General features: G+C 40.3%; 1 protein-coding gene across 4 annotated transcripts in view; it reads right to left on the reverse strand.

The window, feature by feature from the left end:
* The window catches only part of SPECC1 (sperm antigen with calponin homology and coiled-coil domains 1), an 89241-nt gene continuing 68076 nt past the window's right edge, over positions 1-21165 (reverse strand). For all 4 annotated transcript variants that reach the window (XM_056331128.1, XM_056331118.1, XM_056331137.1 and 1 more), the window contains 3 exons: positions 6844-6960; positions 5916-5975; positions 1-5149 (listed from right to left, as the gene is read on the reverse strand). In XM_056331128.1, coding sequence (XP_056187103.1) covers positions 5060-5149; positions 5916-5975; positions 6844-6960 — 267 coding nt within the window. In that variant the 3' untranslated portion in view covers positions 1-5059. The remainder of the gene's footprint in view (positions 5150-5915; positions 5976-6843; positions 6961-21165) is intronic.

Genomic DNA, 21165 nt, shown 5'->3' on the forward strand with positions numbered 1-21165 from the left:
TCAGAAACAGAAAAAGATTTATTAGAAATATTACACAGGTTTTTGCATCATACGTTTTAATAATGTTAATCTTTAAATATTAGCATGTCCAAGTCTGGCAATGCCTAGTATATACATTCTAATGTGCTCTTTGTATAAATTAGATTATGATGTAACATCTGTACCCAATAGAGAAAGCTAAAAGTACTTGACTGTTAGAGGTGATTATCCCATACAACAAACTCAAGCCTGGACCAACAATCAATAAAAACATCATGTCCAGCACTGCACAGTGGAACTTGGCACATGTGCAAGTCAAAAATGTAGAGACCATCAGTTGAGAAAAATGTTAATTGCAGTTCAATTATAAGCTTGATTCTACACCATCTTGGTGGGTGAGTCTAAATGGCACTGGAGTTGGTGAAAACCAATGTAGTCTAGCATAGTAGAAGTTATTGCTGGGTTTAAAAATGTCTTAATGCTCAGTGCCCTGAGTCTTTCTAGGCAAAAGCCCTCTTCTGACAGGAAAATGCATAATCTCATCCCATACAGACTCTGTCTTTTATCAGATACACAAGGCACAGCTTTGCACACAGCTGGCCCCGTCAGACACTTCCTTCTGGAAGACCTGGTACCATAAGCACAGAAAGATGAGGGAGGTATAAACTAACTAACGAGCCAATGCTCGTATTTTCATTGCTAAGGAAGGGGGAAAGCCAGTGAAGCAAAAAGGTAGATTTTTAAGAGTTCCAGGTCAGGAATCAAACAGGGAAGAACCAATTCTGCCAGCATGCACTTACTCGGTTTGGACAGAAAACTTGCACATAACTGGTTGCACACACAAAACAAGAAAAATCATAGAGAGAAACCTGCAAAACAACTTCAAATTACAAACAAGAAACCTGACAAAAATCAAAGAGAACGTGTCTCACAGAGAGGAAAGTGGAGAATGTGCCTAAGTCAAAAATCACTCTGCTTAGTATGGCTGCCCTGCTGCAGCACAGGAAGAACTGGGAAATCTTTGTCCCCTTTGCATTTCCGTGACTGTCCCAGGCACAGGAAGGGGAACGTGGCAAAGCCAGCAAGCTCCGTGCTCTCTTCCCTCCTCCTCTTCTGAGACCCATCCCAGGCTGCACTCTTAGGAGAAATGTCACTCAAGATAACAAATCAGTAAGGACTCTCAAGCTGATGTCCTTTGCTGTCCACAAAGGCCCAGGCAGGTATGTCCCATACATGCCCCTCTCCTCACACGCTGGACTTTCACTCCACTTGGTTTCACTGTGTACTTTCAGAAACAGCTCATCAGCCTTTCTCGAAAACCTTCTTAGAGGGCTGCCCCTGGGCTCACTTCTCAATGCCTCTGTACTTTCCCAAGCCATGAAACAATTTGTACCTTCTATGACTCACCAGAAATTCTAGGAGTCAGATTATATACTTCTCACACTTTAATCTCCTTTCCTCTCTAACAGCTATAGTACAACAGTCACACAATGCGATATCCCTCCACGGAACTTCACTGAAATCCCCATCCTAACCATTCTTCTCACGTGCTCATCCAAAATCAGGTATTCGGTTTCTTGTAGTCTGACTGACTACCCAAGTACACACACACAAGCATGCGCAGGTATGTTTAAGAGTGACTGTATATTTAGGGAGCATATGGTGACACGGTGAAGAGAATGCATCTCCCTGCATCAGGGAAAGATCCATTACTCCTAAGAGGCAAAGTCAGAAAGCATTTAGGCAGTTTAGGCAAACTGTTACTGATACGAGGCATTACACCACCCATGCCATATCACCACATGTTCCATTCTAGGACATTTTCAAAGGATTCTCAGAATTTCTATGAAGATTATCCCTATACTCTCTAGCTTAATTAACAAACTCTCTCATTTTAAAGGCAGCTAGAACTTTAATTTTGCAGTTCAAATTTGGTATGTCTTAACAAAGTGCCTGTAGATTTTCTGAAAATCAGGTTGGTCTGCAGCATCTTGTGGGGGACAAATTTAAAGGCAGCATGAAAAAACAACAGTAATTTCTGAAAATCCAGGTCTAGAAAAGCAACCGTGCAAGGTTCAAAATGAAGAAAAAATACACAATATTGTAACAGTTAAATGAACAAAGAACAATATTCTTCATCTCAAAAAAACATTTGGAAGACCATCTCTCAATCTCAGAGTATTAGCATTTCAACATGAGATGATTTGCAAGTTTGAGGACTGAAAAGTAACATTGAGCATATGGTGAAATTGAGTATCTTCTTCCCTATTGACAGACAGCTCCTTGTTCTAATGCCTAGATGAGTAAAAATTTTTGAAGAATATACCATTAGCATTGGGTAGAATTAGTGTTTCTATCTGTGCTGCTGGGGGGGGGGGGGCGGGCATGGGAGAGTGAGCTGCAAAGAGATGACAGAAATATTGTTTTGCAAAAATCATTAAACAAAAAGCTGCTAGAACAAACAGAATGGTTTGTAAGGTTAGACTAAGTCTTGGAGAAACAGATTAGAATAAATGTCGGAACATCACCTGAAGCAAACGATACTGACACGTCAGATAACATACATATTTAGTGTACATCTGACAGTCACATGGAGCACACGCTTGCAGTGACCAGCGGGTTAAGATTATCTTTTTTAGATCAAGTGGAGCCCTCTGACTTTGAAATGTTTACTAGACGCTGGGAATTAACAAGAGTTTTTCTCATCCCTGCAAGTGCCCAATCCAAAACCCACTGAGGAATATGGAATTTTCTGTGTTGACTTCACTATGCTTTGAACTACAGCCCATTGGAGAGAATTGGGATCTCTGCCAATGGATACCTCAAGGGGAAAGATTCTGCTGCACCCGCAAGGCAATGGAGCTCGGCAGTGTAACTGCCTTCCGAAATAAACTCTGCTTAGCAGGTATTTTTCTCTTCCATCTTATCCCATAACAACAGGCGACTTGTATCTGAGAACACTTAGAGCAACTCATCCTACGTTCTCTAGGGATGGCAGAGTGTATGCTGAAAAATACTGGAGAGTTAATTCAATCTAGAAAGCACTCTCTTGCAAAGCAAGAAACTCTGGCCAGCATTTACAACTGCTTTCTTGCAGTATAGGATGACACAAAGAGTGCAAGGGCACTGTAAGTGCGTGCCACTGTCCTTTTTTATCAGAGACTTTCAAAAGATTGGAATCAGGCTTTCCTGGGGGCGATGGATTAGAATACATGTCAGACTAAAACTAAGAGCAAGTGATGCTTTTCTCCTCCTGCAAAACAGGCACACACTGCATTTCTCCAACTTTCTTTCTCTTCAATACGCTCACTGACCTTGGCCACTGTCATCTACCCCTTAATCCTGTATTTTGCTGTGAGAAAACCAAAGTCTGAAACAGTTGTTTACTAATTAAATAGTATTAAAAAAACCCAAACAGCAAAGCATTGTAGAGAAGCCAGAGGCTGAGATCAGCCACCTGCAAAGCCCCAGAAAACCTGAAACCAAGTTTCTTCTGTGAAATTGCTTGTTTCTATTTCATGAAACTTTTTTCAGGAGTTAAGAGCAGTGAGCACACCCTATTATTTTTGTAAGAGAGAAACAATCCCTACCTCCCTACGATTAACATTCACAAAGCATCAAGTCTAGTCACAGGGTTAAACATGCTAACTAAACAACTTTCTTCTACCAACATAATCTAAAGCAGCTAGGCAGCCTTCTATGAGGTCCTGTACAAAGCATGCTCTCCAAGACCTGCTCCTAGAACAAATTAAGCAACCTGTTTGATCCTGCTATCCTTGGAGACAAACAGAAAATTTAACTTTGTGAGGTGAAATAAGAAAACCAATATAATGGAAATTAAACTGCATCTTTCAGACATTTTACTAACAGTATTATTGAGCTGGAAAAGCCATTCTCTGGCACCTTTGAGATTCCCATGACAGAGAGAGGGGTTCCAGTTACATTCTTCGTAACTTGTGAAGTTGCAACTTCCATTGGTATTAATAAGTTACTGTGTTCCTTTGCAGGGTAACATCACTTCCAAGCACCTAACAGTGCCCTGTGGACTACACTTCATTGGACAGGGCACAGGCTGTCTCAAGATTCATGCCTCTACACTGCAATTGCATATCTGTGCTGATCATACAGGATCACAGAAGGAAGAAGTTACTCCGCTGAATCCACAAAAATATGAACTACTGAGATGTGACTGTATTGCTTAGAGATTCATCACCTGATTACTGGCACCTTGCAAACTAAAGCTAGTAAATTGCATTTGCAATACTCCTATGATAACTGTGCCTGCACAGTCAGTTGGGAAACCAAGCTCTGGCTTCCCTTCGTAATCAAGTAATGAAGTTGTAGTAATAAACCTATTTTTCCTTAAAGAGATTACTTCTGTTTGATCTGAAATGAAGTCCCAGCACCTATCAGGATCTTCTAGAGCTCTTTCACTAACTGGTGATGGAGCAGAGCATAGTTTCTGAGTTAGAAATGATCCTGTTAATATCCTGCTGGTTGAGCTGTGACAAGCAATCTAGTATACCTACTGGGTCAGATGTGTGAGAGTAACTCAGGTTAAGGTTCTACACACTTAAGTGCATCTGTCATGATGTTTTACAAAATAAATGGAGGCAAGAAAACCACTTATTTGGGATGAGTTAAGCATGTTTTGGCAAGAAGAGCATTTTTGTGAGCTTTTGTAGTAATATTAATCTCCCAGCCTCCCTTGAGTGCCACCATGGTCCACACTGATTTAGAACTTCATTTTGTAGCAGGTCTCCCGTTGGTGGAGTCTGGTTTGAGGCAAATATTGTTTAGCACAAGGGATCCTCTTCAGAAATACCCATGCACGTTCAAAAATGCTATGTAGTTTCCATGAGGGAATAAAATAACAGATTAATTTTGTTTGTAAAGATGGACAATGGATATTTATTTGGTTGCAGTCCCAGATGTAATCAAAATTATGGAAGAGCTTTCTTTAAAACTAAGAGCTTAGGTTGGTTGTGGAAGAGGAGCAAGTGGATTTTTAAAGTGATCGAGTGCATCTGTAGCATTCTTTGTTCTCTTCCCCACTTCTGTCCACCTCTTGCTCTGCATCTCAGGTCTCAAAGTACTTGTAAATCTGGGCGACATACTGCATCACACTCTGCCAGTCTGGCCGGTCTGTGTACATCATCTCACTGAGCTCCTGCATAGGACAGACACATTGTCAAAACTTAGTCGAGCACCACGACCGGGTATATCACGGGGTCTTCTGAGTAGCTGTGGCTATTGAACACTACTTCTGCTTCCACTCCAGAGCTCCTTAAAGCCACATGCAGTATAAAAGTCCATGGGAATGATCTACTGGCCGAGTGCAATTCTGAAACTTGTTAACTAGTTAAACAGCCATATGCATTTTACATTCTGAAAAGATTTCTTCCATCTGCAATCAAAGATCAAGTGTATATATAGCTTCACTGCTGCTTCTTTGCATGTCTTTGGCTCTGTAGTTAGCTCATGAATCCCATAATATATTTTCCTTCATATTAAACTTATTTCTTCCTTGTCATCATAGCATTGATTTTAGAAAAGGCTTTTAAAACAGTTTAACAAACAAATTATCCTCTGCTTCTTAAAACACTAAAACAAAAGGAAAGAAAATGGTCTAACAGGCAAGTCTGCCCATAAAAATGGGAATCGCCTGGAACCAGCTTCCAAGAGGAGGACATAATCGATACTCTCATTTCAATGCTAGATGACCTCCAGTATTTACTTGAAATTATATTAATTCTATGGTTCTACAAACTCTTTCTGGAAGTTCTCCTAACGCGATGAATTTTCAGAGATGGTGGTGCAGCCTTCCCTAGCACTAGGTGAATGTTTTCAGTGCAAGCTGTCTGACTGGCTACATGGCACCAAAGGCTTTGCAATGGCGTATGCAGCCAGTCTTCCCTTGCTAAAAGGTTACTCACCAGGCTGGGTTTGATGCCGACACTTTCAGCAGCTTGAAATGCTAACAGCAGATTTCTCTTCTGTAAAAATAAAACAAAAGTTCAAAAGGATTATCAGCAGAGTATGATTCCTGAACCTTACCTTGCATCTGGTTAATCAGTAAGTTTAAATGAGCAAGTATATCTGAAAACTGAAAATCACTAGATTTGATACTTTCACACAGAGACCTTTTGGTATTAGTAAGGTAAATATTCACAAATAGGTTCTTTGTCTTTGAATAGCTCATCTACTTTTGTCCAAGCTACAGCCATCTGTTTTTGACAACAGGTTCCTGTGAAACTGATTACAACTTGGCAAAAACCCCCACTGAGGTTCTGTCTTTAGTTGTGAAAGTTTTCTGAAGAGATTCCTGTACATAGTATAATTCTTATTGTAATAGATACTAGCTGTCAGAAGCAAATCCAGTAAATCCAGGTTCCTCCCCTTTGTGAGGGTCTTAATAACATATTTGGAATGTGCTGACATGGTCTGACTTTTAGATACACTGCTGTCCAAGTAGTTCAATGAATGATCTGTCTGCCTACTGATCCAGCACTTTTAATGTGTGCTGCTAACTCAGGAGTCCAGAAATGCTTTAGCCTTTCAAAAGGGATGCTGTCTTCATGTTTATGCACAGCACTCACTGGATTCAGGCAACTTGTCACTAACTCTTTATCCAGCAGTCCCTGCGTTTCTCTCTGGCACCTCACTGTGTGTTTCCTTCCCCTTTTCATCCAGTCTGTTTGCTTCCCAAGTTCACAACTAACACTTGCCTCTTACCAACGTTCATTTTGTATCAATCAAGATCAAGATCTTGCAACACTGTGTCTCCACCACATACCCATTGAAATGGATAATGTTCACTGTGAAGTCTGCAAATGGTGTAGGACCACGTACAACAAAACTTACTTTATCCTGGCTGTTGAGTTCCTGGTAAGGAATATGTGCAGGCAAATATGTGTGCAGAAGAGCGCAGAAGGCCAGCCCATCGCTCCAGCTGCTGCTGAAGTTGGTAATATCAATATTCTGGAAGAGAAAACAGGAGCCATCCCTGAACAGTGCTACACAACAAAAAAGTCAGTAGTTTTTATGCAGTTGTGGAACAAAACCTCAGAGTATTAAAAGAACATAGGTGTACATTTTTCAGTCTCCCCTTCTTTTTCTTATCAAGTAGAAGGATACCAAGTAGGATGGCATGTTTTGAAGTCCTGGGTAAGGGACTATTAAGGAGTTAAATGTTTTTCACACCAGGTCCTAAACAGACAGACTCCAAGCTTTCTAAAAGGTGAGAAACAGGATGTGCAGCACATACTGCAGCTGCAATTCTCCTGTGCTGGCAAGAGGGAGGGCTTCATCTGGTCCCTTTCAGTTACAGAATGAAAGAAATAGGATTCCCCCAGCACCTACAACAAAAGTTACTGATACTTTAACATGGTGTTTTGTAACTGATTTCATGCTTCCTTGTCTCAGGATGTGTAACAGAGGGATGGATTTCTAGAAGGATGAGGCAGTGTAATTGGTGTAATTGACCACTGTTAATCTTTCCGATATTACACAGCAGATACGTGCTTTAATGAGAATGTGTAATTAACAGTTATGACTTGATTCAGCCCCTTATCAAAAGTGATATCAAACTAATGAACTATTAACATAGTCCTCAAGGCCTGAATAAAGAATGTGCTTACTTGTATGTGAGTGGGAGGCTCAAATTTGGCACCAGCAACGGCTGAATGGGCAGCTTTCCAAGAGCTGAGCAGATGTGCCCAGTTTGCAAGTCGTTTGCATGAATGCATGTCTGCATTCTCATATTCTTTATCAATGCAGCATCCTTCATCTGTACATCCCAGAGCACTCAACAAAAGGCAGATAAAGAATGGGAAGTCCGAGATATAGAATTTAATAATCTACCCTAATTCAGAAAATGAGCCATAAATTGAGGAGAGAACAGAGGTTTCCTGATGCTCACTCTCCTACTACCATAGTCACTGACTAAATGTGGCTGCGTTACTCTTAACAAGTACACTACAGAACAGAAACAAGCAGAAACCTTTAAATCTTGTCTTCACACATTTCCTAACATGACAACAAGGCTGAGTTTTCTCAAGGAAGCAATGTTTCAGGGGACGTAGATATATGAATAAACACCCAACTGAAACCCCAGAGCTGAGCTAAAACAAAAATTAAAATCTCTGACCAGTCTGTAGGAACACTCCTAGCAGTGCCAGCTCCAACAGGACAGTGAAAAAGAAATGTTTTGTAAAAATAGTCTAATATGGTTGTGAGTGTAAATGGTCAAAAAACATCCTCCTTCCCCTTGTTGCTAGATGGTGGGATTCTTCTTTGCTAGTCACATAACTTATTACAGGGGTGCGCTCAGGTGTACAGAGGAAACTGTTTCCCTACTTGTGACAACTGAAGTCCAGAATGTGCCATGTTCAACAGGTTTAGAGTGATTACAGAAACTGATACTTTAAAACCAGCCCATCTGTAAGGAACTCCTTTAAAATATGAAGATTACTGGGGGTACAGAGTACACTCGGGGTTCTTCACAGTGATTCTTTCGCCAGGCACAGCTGTAGTTAAACGTACTCTTGTGGCCCAGTTCTGATTCTGTGAACAAGGTGACCTTTCTAATGTTCTTGTTTGCACTGACTGGCCATACCAGTACACTAAGGAATTCTCGTGGCTAAGTTTTGCTGCTGCAGTAGCAGCTGTAGTTCCAAATAACAGCTAAAACCAAAACAGTGAACTAAATGATACTGCTTAGAAAAGTAACAGCTGCTGGAGCGTGGAAGGCTCCAGGACAGGATGGTACTGCACCATCTCACACTTTGGCAGGTATGGGGCTACCCTCAAATCTCGCGAGCCACATCTTCCAGTGTGCTGAACTCTAACTCAGACCCTCCTGCCACTTCATTTCCTTTATTTAGCTATTTTCTGGTTTCTTTCAAGATCCCCCAGAAGACAAAGCTTTTACAGCATCTCTCATACAAAAGCTAATGGAGAGCACTAGAACCCAGACAGGAAGTATTTTAGCGTATGCTTTTCACTTATGATGCCTCACTTATTAGATGTCCAGCCTGAACTTTGTTCAGTCAGACAGGATTTCAGATTAGTAATAAATGTCCATAACCAATCATGACTCAAATTGAAGCAGTACAGAATATTTCAAGTTAAAATACTCTGGCTGTAATAAATCTACAAATCTAATGGGCACAGAAAGCAGGCCATCAGCAGCAGACATTACCACACTGCACCACACTGTATTTTGTTCTATTAACATCTGTCAATGGAGATAAAAGAAAATTGACATAGTGGCTGAATACCATAAGGAAAAAAAAATTTTAGTCTGAAAGTTGTCTTGGCTTTGCCTAATCCATGAAGTTGCACCATGGAAGTCCAGCTTTGTTGGAACTGGAATTGGCTGAACCAACAGAATTGGCTGAACCTGGATTACTCTGCTTTCTTGACATTTCAGACAAACAAGTTAGTTACTATTTATCAATCTGCAGTTAGTGGGAAAACACTGACTGCCAAATTACAGAAGTGTTTTTACTGAGGCCAATATATTTTATCAGCAAATAGCCTACCATCAAATGCCAACATTCCCATTTTATGTTGCATGATAAAAACAGAAAATGGAGGTTGTCCCCCCCACCTTGCTTTGCCAAAGGCCATGGAAACAGGAACAAACAAAGCCTTAGCTAAGCAACAGGACCAGACAAAAAGGCAAGTCATGTTTGTGTGGGAACATTATATCCTATCCTCGTTTTCATGATGCTATTAGGAGACATACATGAGACACATAACTGTTCCTTCCTACAGTATTTCACCAGCCCAGCATTAGTTTGATAATTTTACTCATCTTTGTAATTTTAACTGTACCTAAAACTCTTCTCCTCCCATCTAATAATATCTGCGGATAAGAAGTACTAATGTCTAGAATAAAATCAGAACTAGATCTAAAAAGTCTCATATCTCCAACAGCATTGTCCAGCCTGGGATCTTCAGTAATTCTTGGATCCAAGTCTTATAAACAAGCAGAAGTTCAGGGATGGGGTTCTGCTGACAATATTTAAAACACAAATGAAATCCACCGCAAAGTAGTATGTCATGATAAACAGAGAAAACAAACTAAAATCTGAGTTTTTGTCCTAAAATGCAAACCCAAAATGAATATTCCAAGGTTCAGCTCAATTGTTCAGTTAATTGTACAACAAACACTTAGACATACTCAAACAACTTAGCTGCCATTTTCACATCCAACAAGCATCAATGAATTGTGGGGTTTTTCCCCACTACACAAATGCATTTCCATTCCATACACAGTATAAACCCCTCCCTAGCATTTTATTTTGGATTCTATGTTAACTACTTTTCAATTTGGGTATAAGGACACAGTAAATGAAAAGTGATCTGTGTTTCACTACACTGCAGCTTTACTTATAATACCTCCCCACTACACTACACCAAGAGAAAATAAGTCAAAATAGAGGCACTGATTACTTGGAAGATCTCTGGCCCCGCAGAAGCCGGGGGAAAAATAAAAAAAAAGAGAGAGAGAGAGAAAGAAAAAAAAAAAGGGGAAAACAATTTAGGGAATGAACACCTTGGAAACTATTCACTTCTCTTGATTATTTTGGCAGTGGAACCTGTCTCAGTCTTTCTGCCACACCTCTCTACTCCTCAACACATAGCCTATGAATATGTGGGAACTATTTGTGTATGTGCTGGTTGTTAATGTACACTCTCAAACTGCAGGATGGAGAGCTTGATGATTTCTCTGTATCCCAGTGTGCTTACAGCAGAATCCTCACCTCAAGCTCTGAAAAACTAAGACCTAGAAGTTAATCTATATAGGATGGCACTCTTTAGGAGGAAGATGCACCATCAGAGTATATGCAGAATGGATGTAGGGAGAAATATCAAAATGGAATAGGGAACTGTTGATCAAACTGAGTTGCAGTGCTTATTAGGCAGGGTGAAAAATTTGCTATCTCATGGTCACAGTCCATCTCCTGGTCACCAGTACCCCAGTGCCTATCTTTATCACGCTATCAGTGGATCCACACTGCACCAGAGGTTCACCCCTGGCTCACGGGTGAAGGGGGGCCACGTAGCTTAGGCCCACGGCACTGAAGGTTACCAGCTTCCTTTGGAGCAGACATATCACATCCGCATTATGCAGCACTTAACCTGGCTCTTCCATGGTACTGCTAAGGAAATAACTGGGGAGGTGGTGTGCTGTAGTTGAAAATCTTGGAAGAACATGAATGTCAGGCCAGAAGAGGGATGCTTTTACAGCATAACAACATAACCATCCTTATATAGCCTGTGTGGAGGGGCAAAAAGGAGCATGGAAAGAGGCGAGGGTGCAAAGTTTGCTGGGATAGTGGTATTGTGTAGAGAATAGAGGTGTCCAGACTAAACTATTTCCAGTGTAGTTCCCAGGCTTCTTGTCAGTGAAAATAGTTCATTCACTTCAAATGAAAGCTCATGAGTGAACTACTACACATGCACTGGGAATATTAAGAGACTGGGATCTGGAAGCACACCAGGCAGTGCAGTTATCTGAAAGTACCGAAGTACCTAGTATGGTTTGCTTCTATGAATATTAAAGTATCTTGACATTAAGCAAAGAAAAAAAAAAAATCCAGGCAATGTTATTTAGAGAGCAAATGTATTATCTATGATATTAGGGGCAGGCCAAGTCTAAAAGACACTGAACACCTGCAAGTCATTAACATTAGCCCCCACCCCAGGAACAGGACCTTTGCTTGCAGATAACAAAGAGCTATAAGAGCCACGGTAAAGACACACGGGGAAGTCTGTGTGATCTGTTCTCACTAAAAACAATGTCTTGTTTGTCTGAGGAACAAAACACCACCCCATTAGATTTCGCTAGATCTTTGACTCCAAGTCTTCAGCAAAAAGCAACAATGACATCATACACTCTTCATTACAGCCTGAGTATGTTAAAATACTGATACAAGATATTCCCACTATGCCCCACTATGCAGATGTTACTGTGCCCACAGCAAGGCTCTCTGAGTCATAATTTTCTTTATAAGACCCAGAATTATAAATTATAGACGTGAATCAGCTTGAAGCTAGCCTGGAACTCTGTGGAAGAAAGCCTGCAATAAATATGACCTTAGCATCATTCTTCCCACCCTCCCCCCTCAGCATACAACACGAAGTCATTGGTGCAGAACATGCCGGAGAGGCTACCTATTGAGATTCAGCCCATACAGAGTATAAACTTAAATACTGAAGACAGAACTAGTTGAAATAAATATACTGAAAAAACCAAACAGAATATCCTTGGTTTTAATAGCAGCTCTCCCTATACTGGCTCAGCTTTCTGCAATCTTTCCTGCTTATCGCTGACCTGAGACCTGCGTCCCCTCCACAGACCAGAAGTCTTTCAGGTCAGTGTTTTTACGTGGTTATATTAAAATACAGATGTCTGAACAGGAACCTCCTTTTCATGAGCCATATCTCTGCAGATCTGAACTCTGACCTTTCTAATGTAAAATCTGATCAAGGTACCTTGAGATGCAACTTCCAAAGATTATCTGCACCTACCAGTCTTTTAAAATAGCTGCATGAAACTGAAAATCTAATTTAATTTATTACACCCTAATTGGTTAGGGACATGTTGGGGGTCTTCAGCCAAAGATGTTCCATCAAAGGAAGCCTATAAGCTTTCAGCTCTGGATAGGCAAATTCAAAATACTTCCTAGGAAGCAATACAAGTGAAGAGCAGCTCCTCTCAGCACGACCTAACCTTCTGAGCAAACAAAACACTGCAGTTCATCTAAAATGCTCCAGCAAATACATGAAACATCTGGGCAATCTACTGGAAATATGGGTGAATTAGAAGTGCGGTCAGGTCCAGTCAACACGGATGAAAGGCATGAATGCCTAAAATTAAAGACTGCTTGGATTCTTCTGTAATTACAGGGTGCAGCCAGATGACTTGGACAATTTCACACAGCTATTTTCAATGGGTAGCTACAAGTCTAAAGTGATTTGTGTATCACATTTAGTCAATCCACTACCAGGAACTTGTCTGAATTCTCTTTCAAATCTTTTTCTCTTAAATGGAATACACAATGAAGTAATGCCTCCTGGTTAAAAAAAAAAAAATAATCCAGCATAATTTGTGGAACAGCAATACTTCGTATTGTATAGAGATTAAGTGGCTAGCCAAGATTGGGAAGAAAGCCAAATGACCTTCTATCCTCCAGGATGTATTAATATCCCTAGTTCAAATGGTTCAGGCAGCTGCAGCCTCCGCAAGAATTGTTTTAACTTTTATTTGAAACTTTGTATTTCCATCCCCATCATCCATATTTCTAATGCTTCTACCAGCCATGTCGGTAAGTCACGCATCTTATTACAATTCATACACGATTACATGTGTATGAAGCAACATAGCTCAGATAACACAAAATGGTATGTAAAAACGCTGTTCAATTATGTAATTACAGCACAGTGAAATGACAAACTGGTGCCAGCTATTTAAAGGCTATCCCATTTAATAAATTCCTCTTTATAAAGGAACTCCATTTGTCATCACACTCCTAGATTCAGTTTACTCCTTGCTCCACTGCTGCCACAGGTGTTGCCTTGGGTTTACCATTTATCGTTTGCTTCAGTAAATGTGAATTAATGAGCCTTCTTAGCATAGACAAGACATTAGAAAGAGAGCTATGACTGTATTTTTTTGCAAAAGCATCCAACATCAGTTAACTACAGTAGTCACATGGAGCAGGCACATTTAAAAAGAGGAAATTTAATAAGATTATTGTCATGCATCCTACACAAAGATTTTTCAGCTCCCAACAATTTAACTCTCAAAAGCTAGAGATCTGAGAAGATACCAAAAAGTCAGGCGTGTCCTATTTTATTCATTATCTTTGATAGTTGAATCACACTGGCAAGAATAGGTAGCACAACGCTCTCTAAAGTTGTGCTCAAATCAAACTCCTCTAACAATTGGTTCAGAGACATCAGAGTAAATTGTAAAGCCATTCTAAAATGATCTGTGCACTCTTCTAGCTCAGCTTTTTCTTCATGAGGTGTTGAGGTGTTCATGAGAAGGACCATGAGCTCTACAAGGCAGCTTAGTTTTGGTATTTTGATTACAAGAGATGTGGTGCTGCTATAGCTGAAGTTCTCACAAGAATAAAAAGTGATAGTACCACCACATGGGAGATATTTAAGGTAATACATGATAAAGTATTTGACCTCCCGTTTCCTCTGCTTGCAAGGTGAAAAAAAGTTACTTCTGACACTGAAATCATGACTGTAACTATACATATGACTAACCTCCCCAATGAGTCAAACAGCATCCATTCATGCCCATCACATCTATTGCTCCCAGCACTGTGTGGACTGGCAAACACTTCAACAAACAAAAACGTTCACATTTTTTAGAGTTTATTTGCATTTTTACATCTAAAGACTGACTTTTTGAAATGAAAACAAATTATGGTGAACAAGGGTTGAGAGTAGTTGCTGGCACTGTGCATATAACACACGGTGAATGTATTTGAACTTTCCTAGCAAATATATGACTTGTTCTGAAAGCAAATTACCCCATGACAACATTCTCATTACTAAAAAAGTCACCTACTTCAAAGGTCTCACTAAAGGCTAGTAAAGTAACAGGGGGTGGCACGTTTTCCTCATTTGGGGTCTTAATTTCTCACTTTGCAAACATATTGAAATGCATGTATTGTGAGAGCTGGTATAAGCAGAAGCAATTTTACGAACATTTCTGGGCTATTCAGAGATGAGGTAATAGTGACAAAAGATGTATATCAAGTGTGACTGGCACCTCCATAATTTATACCACTGTCGCATTCAGTGAGTTGGCAAAACAAGTGTTAGTTATATATGGAGAGGCAGAGGTGGATTACATAGCAAGACCAGGAATTAAAAAGTTCTCCTTATTGTAATAACCCCATTAGATATTGAAGAGTTCTTATTTTTGCTATGCATCTCTTTCCCGCTCTTCAGTATAAATCATACTTGTTATGCTCACCTGCTGAAAGTCAGCTCTCTGCTTGATACACAACTAATACTTCCACCAGTTTGCCCACCAACCCGTATAAGTAACACCACTGCTGAACGCCACAGAGAAGAAAGACTGGGCGTTGTTCCCTCATTCCCAAGGCTGCAAGAGTGAAGATGCAGCAGCACAGCTCCAAGGACCACACAAATACTCTGGGGAGAGAGGGGGGAGAACTAGCTTCCCTCTCTGTCCAGGACAGTAGCACAGCTACTTCCTGCCCGGAGCCGTGGCACAGAATTTCTAATGACCACACTGACTGCTCCCACAGCTACTTCTCATTATCTTTATTGAGAGTTCAGAGATTAGCCATGTCCTGGAATTCCTGGGCAGAGGGTTAAGGCTGCAGGCTGCAGCAGGCTCATGGTAAAGGATGGAAACAAGGTGAGGAAAGGTCTCAACAGCAAAGGATATTCATAGAATGGGTGGCAGGGCTCAGCTCTCTCCCAGTTAAATTCACAGTTTGGAGCTGTTCCAGAGGGTGACCAATCAATTCAGTGTTTTCACTGATTGTCATTGCATCCAGGCAACACAAGGAAAGCGTCTTGGACTTTGGGATGGATAGAATGTAAATGCTATTTTTAAAATTACCCAGCAGGATAGAAAGTTACGCATGAGAGAGCTGCATGGGCGTTTATTTTACCCTCCAATCAAGAGACTTGTATTTGTTTACAGGATAAAGCCCCTTATGTGAAAAAAAGGTAGAGCTTGGCTCAAGTTATTTGGCTACACTGGAGAAGCACGTTTATGCATTGGCATCACTGTGAAGGGGGCTTGCACATTGATAATCAACCTGATTATTCCCAACATGCCATGATCTGGCTGCTGCATTTACTTTCCAGACCCAACCCTGGGTCCAGCTGGGACATACAGAGAAATTGCATACACACATTCAGCTAGAAGTGTTTTTACTTAGAAAAAGAAAACATTTATTCAGGAAAAATAAAATAAAATAATGGGAATATCCCGAAATTTTAAGCCCGTATCTTCATTAATTAAAACCTCTTAAAATTGCCCTTTTTATCACAGCATCCTTCCAAATATTACTGAAACTCACCATCATCCAATGATACAATATGAAGGTCTATATTTTAACAGCTAGAGAAACCAAGGCAATGGTATCATGCAAGACTGCCAAGGTCACAATGATGGTCCAAAGCAGATTTGGGAGCAAAATTCCTGACCAACTTATTGTCATTTTTTATTTAAACACAGGATAATCCCTCCTATCTCAATAGCTATTACCAAGTCCCCCTTCAATTTTGCATAGATAGAAAAAGTCTTTCTGAAGTCAACAACCTCCTCTTCAGCAAAAACCAGAGAAACACAAAGAGAGCCAGAAGTTTCACCCATTTCTCAGAAACTCACAGAATATACTAATACTTCCTGGGAGAAAACCCATTGCACATATATCCTAATTCTAAATGTCAAAAAGCTACAGATACTGCCCATGCAGAACTCTTAGTAGGGTGTGCACCCTCTAATAACAGAAGAGATATGTTAGCCTGTGATATGTTAGAGTAAGTGTCACTGCTCGCCAGAGAACAACTTTGCTGTATCAACGGTGTTGGTAAATATTAAGACAGACAGCTTTTTGCTGCTTGCTTAGCAGACTCTGGCCATCAGCCTCTAATCTCAGGCACACAGGTTGGTGTGGGAGAAGGGTAATCTTCCTCCTCAGAAGAGAGAGACTCTGTCATGAATGCTGCTTAGAATGAATGGATGGATGCCATTTAAATCTGGAGAAGTTTTCTTCAGTGTTTTTTCTTCACCCACATCACACAAACTAGGAGTTATTTGTTTCACTGTTGATCTTCAGCACACAAGATCACAGTACTGTGGGAATCCAGCCTTTCCAGACTGCATATACATAGTGCATGACAGCAGATGGGATTTACCTCCTAGCATTGTTGCTTGGAAGACCTCACTTGGAAAGGTGGCCAGAAAAAAACTACATCCACTCCTCGGTGTTACTGCTGAATTAGGGAATGCCACTGCTTACCCAGTTCCCATGACTATTTAAATATTTAGATAGAAATCTGGTTAATGTTGAGATACCAGACTGATACAATTTTGAAACACATTGAAACAGTTTTATGCTAGTTGTTGACACAAACACAAAAAGTAAGGTAGAAAAGGGTAAGAGAATCACTCCCATACCCAAGTGCACATCTTGTGATTAAGAAACAACTGGGTTCTTTTCTGTATTTCTTTAGGACAGTGCACAGCTGTGCTGGGATTCTCAAGGCTTTAAAACTAAGCTCCATTACATTAGTGTCAAAGGAGGTGGCTGACTGATTGTTTTATGAGCCAAATCCCAGGAAGTCTATTCTGCCCAGGTTCAGAGGTTGAGAAGGTTGATCCTGGGTTTTGTCCCCTTCAGCGCTCTGATTCTTTACTTGGCCTACCAGCCTGAGCGCCAGCCCTGCGGGACTGTGGCAGCGCTTGCAGTATAGCCTCTGCTCACTCCCTGTGGTCCAAGAGGGTGCATAACTGAACTGTGAAGCAAAGTGCTGAGTCAAGACTTAAAAAAGACTGAGACAGTCATTGCTTAAGTAGAAAGACAATGTCACCTACCCACCTAATGACGTAGAAAGAAATCACAGACTTCTTGTTTCTAAATATAATCCTTAGTTTTCCGAATGAGGAAATAAGGGTTAACCACAGACATGTTAATGTAAAACTGGCCACGAAGGAGCTTTTGGATCTCCTATAAAGCAGGTCCCCACAGTGTGCAGCCCCAGGAATACACTTGCTTGATGCGTCAGCAGTCCAAAAATAGTCATCCTGGCTAGCTGTCCTAGCGGCAGGGTCCACCTCCCTAGTGAGAATGCATTGGCCCCATGACTGCTTGACCAAAGGGAATATGTTATGTCCTCAACAGCCTATTTGCATCTGTACCCCTTTGGGCCACACTTAGTCTGTGCCAGATCTCATCCAGCCAGCAAACGAGTAAAAAAAATTATGAGAAAAACCAGGGGATAATATCATGGAATAGGGCATGAGGACCAAGAGGATATTGAGGAAATACTGTCTAGTACAAAAAGAAAAAGAATGCAAATTTCTGTGAGAAAAAGAAAGCCCCAAATTCATAAAGAAAAAGCTAGTATTAGTCTGACTTTAAACTGAGTACAAAAGGGTAAAAAGCTTTGTATTATATCCACTGCCAAACCACTAGTCAACCAGTCTCCTGCTATAATTACTTGACAAACAGTAAATACTGCAACAGCCTTTATTCTTCTCCCTAAGCTTTTGCATCTTTACATGAAGAACATAGTACTATGCAGAGACACCAACTTTTACATAGTTTGCTATACCAGTTTTATGCTTCTAGTAGTAAAAGCATTCAGAATTACATTTAATGACTTTTAGGTTATGTTCATAAGCAAATTGTTTCCAATTTCTGTCTCTCAAGGTTGGAATAGCCACAATAACGGATATATTTCAGGGTAGGGTTTTTTTCCTTTTTTTTTATTTCCTCCTTTTTTTTTTTAATATCTGAGAGGCACTATACAGGAAAGGCACTTTTATTAATATATACAGCAGAGACATAAGTTGAAGTATTTAGACTCCTCTTAATGCCAACTTATATTTCTGGAAACTATGCAGGTCGCAGCCTCCATCAGGGTATTTCATCAGAGCCCTAAAACTATCTGTGTTTTAAGAAAAGGAAGCTTCAAAAAAAATTCACAACTTTTGGGTAAATATTCAAAAGGTTGGGCACACAGATATTTGTATTTTTCTCATTTAAACTAAAGGATACAATGTCAGAGAGTATTGCCCTAAAAATAGTTCCTGCAAACTCCTAAGCATACTTTCTAAAACTGCACAGTGTTCCTGGGACCTACTGCAAAGTCACATAACTCCGAATAAGGCATGGAAACAAATAAATCACTTTCATCTAGCTTTGCTCATAGTTGCTAGCGTGCTTTATGAAGAATAATTGAAAGGAATTATTTTTTCCAGGAACTACCTGTACAACTGAAAGATATGCAAAGATTGCTCAGGTTAATAGTTTCTCAACGCTGTTGAGATTTCTCCAGATGGTATGAAATCAGACCTCAGCCTGGTCCTGCAAATACCAGTAAGATCAATACCAATTTATCAGCCATCTCATATTGATGTCAGCACTAATAGGAAGCACTGCCTCTTCTCCTGAAGATGCTCACTGCCTTTATCCATAACCTGGTGTACTGACGCTTGTCATAGTTAGGGAGATGATACAATGCAATGGCTTGAAGGCACAGGTCAGGAACATACAAAACACAAAAATCTTTGGAGGTATAGCTGCCATTACCCTTTGTCAGTTCTGGAACACTCCTTACCTCCTCCTATTTAGCATTCAACTACTTAAGACAACTACACAGATAGTTTTACTATAAGAGATGCTGGTTCTTCAACAAGTAGGTCCCAAATGAGTCCTGTTAAACAAAATATAACTTTGGTAAAATGAAAATCCGTGACTGTGCACTGGAGAAAAGAGTTAGTCTCAGATTCTGTTTTGCTCTGTGCCACAGGATGGATGTGTAGTGGCTGGAAAAAACAGGAATAACAGTTCTTGTAAGCAAACCATGTTCATTAACATGGTAGCAATTCCCAGCCCTCTCTGGAGGGGGTGTGTGTGGCAGAAACAATAAGCCTCAGTTCTAATGATCATGGGTTAAGTGCCTCTTGATGTTCTGCTACTCACAATACATCTGTGGATAGTAATAGACTTAATCTAGAGAGGTTTGGCCCCTTGACAAATGGTCTCCACAGACAGCAAACAGAACCAGGGCACTTAAATAACACCACAGTCACTAATGATATGATTATGGAAGGTGATAATGCAACAAGAATTACTCTCAGCAGCTTCCAGGAGTTACAACTCATAGGAACAGTGTCTATTAGAAAAGAGGCACACAATTTCTACTTCACACTCTTGCCATGATGTATAATCTTTTTAAATAGATGAAAAAACCACAAGACAACAGAGAAAAAGCTATTTTAACATAAATAACTTACTCTCAGCAGGCTTTGTGGTTTAAAGGACTTGTAGTAATTGAGCTCCAGAGCCACAAAAGCAGTTCTCAAGTCTGGTCATCTCATCACCCTACGTATACACCATGATGTCAACAAATTCAGAGAGGCAGAAGGAAAAGTTTATGCATGTCTGGCAAAAGAGACCATGCACCAGTGCACAATTCTTACAGGGTACCATACATTAGATTAAGGGTGCGTTTTTTTTTTTTTAAGCTGGAGATTTTCCTCAAGGAAGTTTTGCACTGAGCCCAAAGCCTTATTTCACTACAATATTTTTTTTACTGCCGAGAATTTTTTTTCAGCATCTCCCCTGCACAATTATCAAAAAATGATGGCCAAAATGCCAGATAGAATTCACCTAGGCACTGAAATATGACAACTGAAATCATATGACCACAGTTTATGCAATCGCACTTTTATATCCTTTTCTCCTAGTCATTAGGACTTCCACTTTTATTTTCACTCTAGTGATTGTTTTCATGTTCTAAATAATTACTCTTTCTCCTCAGCATTCATACCTTTTGATATCAAATCACTGTTTAAATAGGGATCTTAGAAATGACATGGCAGATTAGAGAAGCATAGATGCTTTCATGTTTCCCTTCAGTTACTGTAAACTCATGCCATTTCTTTTTTTAGAAAACAAACAAAACCCTCCAGGCCACTACTAATTTGTGTTGCACTTCACTCAGCTCCTTCCAGTATTCCTCTCTTGTTTTATGAGATTGCCTCCTGGGGAACATGCTGAAGTTCAAAGCCAGGGAATGTTCCCACTGTAGTCAATGCAAGGACATATGCCAGGAGCAGGATGTAAATTTCTATCTATAGTATAAGCCTTGTATGGATTAAAGCACTTAAAAAGCGGAGCCTTGTGTGCTGGTGCCTAGGTCTTATCCCCAGATACCTTCTTAGGTCACTAATCCAGCTTTCCTCAGGGAATCTGGGACATGGGTAGTAGCTGCTACTGAGAGTATCAGTTATTCTGATTCATTTTGCTCATACTGTTTAATGAAATCTGGTATTTTCATAATTTAAACAGAAAGGAATCTCCCTCTTCCTCACCAGCTCAGATCAGGAACTGTTACTAGACATCACAGGCAGTACCTTTTGCCAATAAAAAAAAAGGT

The sequence above is a fragment of the Falco biarmicus genome, chromosome 1 (genome assembly GCF_023638135.1).
Source record: "Falco biarmicus isolate bFalBia1 chromosome 1, bFalBia1.pri, whole genome shotgun sequence".
Classification (NCBI taxonomy): domain Eukaryota; kingdom Metazoa; phylum Chordata; class Aves; order Falconiformes; family Falconidae; genus Falco; species Falco biarmicus.